We start from the raw sequence: 6369 nt of genomic DNA on the forward strand, positions 1-6369 counted from the left end.
TGTCTCAATCCTTTTGGTATTATGCTTGGCGACCATGTAAAACGCTAGCTCCTTTGGTTCCTTTTGTGCACATTTCTGATTCTCACTTGAAGCTAGAAGATGTCTGGTACCATGGACATTGGCGGTGGAATATTCTTTGCACAATGATTCCGGAAGAAGTTAAACTTGATTTGATGCTCTTTGATCATATCAAGTAGGCAGGAGATAAAATAGGTTGGTTTTGCACAAACTCAAATACTCTCACCTACTCGACTAAAAGCGAGTATGAATGGCTATTGAAGAAGAAATTTGGCTGGAATGATAATGAAAATTGCCTTTGGCTTTGGCTTTGGCACTTGAGAATACCGGAGAAGATAAAGTATCTGCTCTGATTTTGCCTCAAAAACGGAGTTTCCACAGCTAGTTACCGGTTTCAAAGAGGTCTTGCTACTTCTGATTTTGTCAGAGATGTTATCTTGCTCTAGAGGATATTAACCATTGCTTTAGGACTTGCCAAAAAGCTCGTCAGATTTGGATTAGCTTAAACTTGGGAATGACCGCTGTGAACTCTAGTTTAGATTTTATGTCTTGGATTCGTTCTAACCTCAACAAAAATGAGTTTCTCTTTGCAGCGGCCTTTTAGTGGATTTGGAGGGATAGGAACAATGACATCTTCCATCAAGATGATCCATGGAGTAAGGAGAAATTTGTTCACTTGGTTAAACATGCTGCTCAAGATTTCTCCAATGTCGTTACCACCCAAAAACATATTATTCCTTCCTCTTTGCAATATAACTGAGAACCACCTCCAATGAATGTCTGTAAAGTGAAATGCGATGCAAGCATTTTTGAAAATGAGTAATTAACTGGTTTTAGGTGTATTATTAGAGACAGTATGGGAATTTGGATAAAAGGTTGTTCTGCCAGTATATCTCTTTCTAGTGTTGTCTGTTATGAGTTTCATGCTATTTGGAGAGGACTTGTTATGGCTTGGGATTGCGAGTGCAAAGAGGTCATATGTGAAACTGATAATCTTGATGTGTTTCTTCTTATTTCGCGAGACACAACCAGCATGATTAGGAATGACTCTGATCTGCTTGACAAAATCAAAAAGATGGTCCAGCGCAATTAGACAGCTATTTTTAGTACTCATCCAGCGCACAACAAACAGAGCGGCTGATTTAATGGCTAAAACTACTGCTTTAAATAAGCAGGTGTACCTAGAGTAGTTGCCGCCCTAATAATTTAGACATTATTATTAGAGAGGAGTGCTATTCTTTCTCTTAGATCCTTTTTCTTTGTGTTATGTTCAGTAAAAAAAAAAAAATCTCATATCATCAAAACATAGGTTTAATTGATATATGGATAACTGTTCAACATGCAAATTTTAGCATGTTTTCTCTCTGATATAGTTGAATATTTACTTAATTGAAAGATTGGAGTATATATCTTAATATATAGTTTTTGTCAAACTATTATTCTAGGTCTAAAAAAATAGAAATTGCTTGTGAGCCTTCTTGCTAATTTGCTAGTGATATTTAATTTGTACAATTCACAATTTGCGCAACGAGTTTCCATTTGTTTTCTCTCTCATTTTTACGTATATCTTTCTTTTCTTTTTGGGTGCAATTTATATATTACTTTCAATTATTAATAATAGAAGTTACACTATTTTGTTTTTCATTATAGACAAGGTTCCTAGTAAGTTGTACAAATAACATATATCATTACCCCACATAATCACATTTTAAGCTCAATCAAAACCTTTGCTAATAAAGATTGCTTGATACAACAATGGACACGCACAAACACATGCTTCTAATTAATCACCAAAATAAAAAGCACTAATTAAACTTTATGCAACAATAATGATCCTTATGGTATGTAATTAATTAATTCATGCAAAATCCCTAGTCCCATGGTTATTATTCAACTTTCCTTTTCCACTATTGACCACAAAGTCAAGGTTATAAAGCACCGGAATCATAGTAATAGAACACAAGAACACCAAAACAGGTCCAAATATCCAAAGCAATAGAGGGAGTGCCGCATAGAAAATCCTATTCCCCACAGTGTTCAACACAAACCCTTTCTCTAATATTTCATTAACATAATCCGGGGTTACTAATGACATTTCATCTTGTGGTGTATTAATTAGAATGTTGACTTGATTGATGAATCGGATCGACAGCGAGTGACAAAAGAACGAGAAAAGGAAGAAGATGAGAAGCGTCACGTATTTCAACGCCACCATAAATTCTCCGTGTCCGCCGTAGAGGGCGTCATCTAGCGGCTTTTTTATGCTGTAAGTGCTGCTTATTACGGCGGCTAGCCCAGAGGAGAGGAGAATGGAAGTTGTGGCCATTAGGGTTGACCCCATGATTGTGTTCCGAAGTGATTGAACGGCCAAAATATTCTTTTTATCATTGTCCTAAAAAAAGAATTATTCATATCAGAATCACAATAAAACTTGTTGCTGAAAACTCACTTATAGTCGCCTTCATGCCAAATTGATAGTTAAGAATCCTTAGATAATTTGATAGATTTAACTTTGGATTTGATAACTAAAAGTTATTAGATGATTTATACGAAATTTCACCAAATTGGTTTCAATGTTTCATAATTAGATTAGATTTTTTGTTTTTATATTAAGTACATGATTCACAAATTTTTTTTTTTTTTTGAAAATAATATTGTCAATATTAATGTATGGATTTGCATGCTCAATATTTAGGTCTAGCACAGTAGCTTCATACATATTGGACTGTATATTCACCTAATCAATGTCTTAATGGCGTTTGTTTCAGGTAATTTCAATTTATTCTTAGAAATTGTTTAAAAATTTTATTATTCTCATATTTGTTTAAAATTTTAAAATCTAATTCTTAGGAATAATATTTTTTCTGAAACAAAAAATTTATTCCTATACAAAAGGTCGGAGGGTATTTGATATTACTATGTCAAAGAAATAAATTAATATTACATCCTTAACAATTATGTTTCTTGTCAAAGAGCTCACCCTTTTTTATATATGGATATTGAGGTTATTTTGAAAATTAATAATCTATCCTCAGAAATATATAAAATAAAATAAAATAAATGTATTTTAATTTATTATTAAAAATATAATTAAAAACCATTTTCAACCATTTTTGGCACCAATAATCAAACAAGTTTTATTTTTAATAACATTCGGGTATAATATTTCTAAACAAAAAAATTCTTAGAATATATATTTTAACTTTAAAATAAATGTTAACTTACCTTTTTCTTATTACTTAGTAACCAGCATAACATTTTATCTGGTGGGATCAAAGAATAAATTAAGAAAACGCAAGTGGAAAAGGAATATTTTTTATTTGTAATATACGAATGAAATGCTATATATTGATGCTGATCCAATATAGAATCCTTGTACATATATACTTTTACTTTGTTATTCCATTCTTTCCCACCCTTTTTTTGGTCCTGAATTTAATTCCATTCTTATTCTCAGAAAAAAAAAGTCAATTCCATATTCTAATTCCATTTGTTAAGATTATATTAGAAATGTGATCAAAATTGACGAGGGCATCAAATATCATGAAAAATTATAAGTATAAAATAAAAAATGGAGTTATAATTAACACCTAAAAAAATAGATGAGGAAAGGAGTTACTTAAACGATACTGTAAATGCTAAGAATAAGCTTATTACTTGCAACACGCATGAGGTGCATATAATTTTAAGGAAAAAAAATAGTACTAACTGAACTCGAGTGTACGAATCATCCCAAAAATTATATAAATAGATAAGAAGGGTTATATAAGTAATTAAAACCAGTTACAAACCTATATATGAAGCACGAATATTAACACAGAGGTAAGATATGGTTTGACACGACATAGAATATGATGTATGCAGACACACAAATTTTAAATTTGTGTAAGACACGAGGATATGACACACATATATATATAATATAAAATATTTTTTAAAAAAATTTTAAAAAATTTTAATATTTTATTGATATTAAAATATAAATTAATATTTTAATTATTTTTAATATTTTTTTAATTATATAAAATATTTTTTATTTTAATAAATAATATATATTATTCTTAAATTTATTTCAAGAATATAAGTTAATAATACAGTTGAACACGCAAACATTTAGTGATATTTAGATATATATCCAAGCGTTTTTGGAGAAGTGATTTTCATTTTTTATTAATACACGATTGGACACAAAAAATATATATATTAAAAAGTGTTGAATAAGTATTGTGTCTAACATGTAAACACAATAATTAAACAAAGTATCTATACTTCATAGATTTCTAAACATAACTTTAATGAAAGAAAACATAATTGATAACAACTTAAATGTTTGAGTCCTAACCAAACTTTTATCATAAATATTATTGAATCTGGGGCAATATTTAGTTTGTTAAATTAAGACTTAATAAGAAGTTGAATTTAATTTTGATATAATATTATATATATATATATTATTTAATTAAATATAATTAGATATTGTCACATAAATAAAAATAATTATTTGTCACTTTTACCATATAGTAAAAATTAAAAGGTCATCTAAAAAAAATGATTAAATGATTATAAAATTCTTTATGCTAATATAAATACTAAATAAAATATGGAAAAATTAATGAAATACCTTCATGATAGCAGCAACCCAATTCCTTCTGGCACTGGCATTGATGCCAATAATAGTTGTATGTGGATGAGTCCTAACATTGTACCAAAGCCAAAAATGGTAACCAATGGTTAATAGAAACCCTAATGGCACCAATATCACATCCAAATAACATTTCTTCCATTCCATCATATATGTGAATGATGAATGAAGCTAGCAATAAGCTATATATATTCTAGCTATATTAATATTTAATATTATTATTGTTGCTATATAGATAGCACTTCCCAGTTTCAACCACTTCTAAATGTGCCTTAAAGTTAAGCAATAATAAGAATCTTAGTGGGAATTTAATATATATCCATATCTTGTTCTTATGCAATTCCAACTACCTACCAAGGTTTATATACTCATTGAGGGAGAATGAATGGAGACTTGTTCCACCATGCAATTCATCCATGCTATGTAACTGAAAACATAAAGAGGAAAAAAGGCATTGCTTTATCACCAAATTACAAAACCTTGTTTTATTTTATTTTATTTTCTACTGAATATATGAAAATAATACTTTTGTTTTAAATTTTTAGTATATATATATATATATATATATATATATATATATTAAAATTTTTAGTTTTAATTTTTTTTTCTCCTTGTATTTTTTTTTTTTCCGGTTACTTGATCATGAGCCAAACCTATTTTATTTTGAAGAAAAATATTATACTAATATTACATGTGGGGAAAGTTGTGTACTCCACCTTTTGTCTCCTGTCTTATCCTTCCAATTAGTTAGGGCCCATTTGCTTCTTATTAATTGCCTACATATTTGGCATGAACTTTTATATGGCTATATATATAGTGTATGTATATGTGTATAGATTTTTTTTTTTTAAAGAAATATTGAGTGAAATACTTGATGTAATAAAATTTTAAATTTTTTTAATTAAAAAATTGCAACATAGATGATGTTCAGTTGCAAATACTCCATGTAGCAAATTTTTATATTATTTAAATTTTAAATTTTTAAAATTTTATATCATCTGAATTTTAAATTTTAAAATTTTATAATTTAAGAATGTTAAATTATTAATTTATTTTCTAAAATGTTAAATTTTTTGCAATTAGTATAAATGAGATAAACAATAAAATAAAAAATTATAAATATTTAATTTAGTTTTAGAAAAATAACTTTTTTAAATATAAAATTTTAAATTGGAATTAGATATAAACTATGATGCATCGACACTGATGATACGGACATGGGACACGACACGATATGAGATACGCGAACACGTGAATTTAAAATTCTTATAAGACATGAGGACACGACATATATATAAAATATAAAGTTATTTTTAGATAAATTATAATGATATTTTGGTATTTTATTGATATTAAAATATAAACACTACAAGAAAATGGAACATTTGTAACAAAAAATTTGTATCAAATTTAAAATTGTTACAAAAAAAATAGTATTTTGTAATAATAATTTGTGATTGTTACAAAAAAATAATGTTTTGTAACAACATTACAAGTTGTTATAAAACATGATAATATTTTGTAACAACCTGTTTTATTTTGTTACAAATTATATTAGTTTTTGTAACGAGATGGTGTTTTGTTACAAAATATTGTAATATTTTATAACAAAAAAACAGTCATTGCAAAAATTTAAAATATTTTGTAAGAAAATATTTTTTTGTTTCAAAACCTTCAATTGTTTTATAACAAAAAATTAATTTGTCACA

At 27.6% G+C, this 6369-nt stretch overlaps 1 protein-coding gene across 1 annotated transcript; it reads right to left on the reverse strand.

Moving 5' to 3' along the window:
- Positions 1–1719: 1719 nt before the first annotated feature.
- On the reverse strand, positions 1720–4972 carry LOC107621067 (uncharacterized). The gene is made up of 2 exons (XM_088493470.1): positions 4640–4972; positions 1720–2410 (listed from the first exon to the last, which is right to left on the reverse strand). The coding sequence occupies exons 1-2, from the start codon at positions 4808–4810 to the stop codon at positions 1877–1879; spliced, it is 705 nt and encodes a 234-aa protein (XP_088349596.1). The 5' UTR covers positions 4811–4972; the 3' UTR covers positions 1720–1876.
- Between the last annotated feature and the right edge of the window lie 1397 nt (positions 4973–6369).

Source organism: Arachis ipaensis, chromosome B10 (assembly GCF_059453495.1).
Source record: "Arachis ipaensis isolate K30076 ecotype BB chromosome B10, ASM5945349v1, whole genome shotgun sequence".
Taxonomy (NCBI): Eukaryota; Viridiplantae; Streptophyta; class Magnoliopsida; order Fabales; family Fabaceae; genus Arachis; species Arachis ipaensis.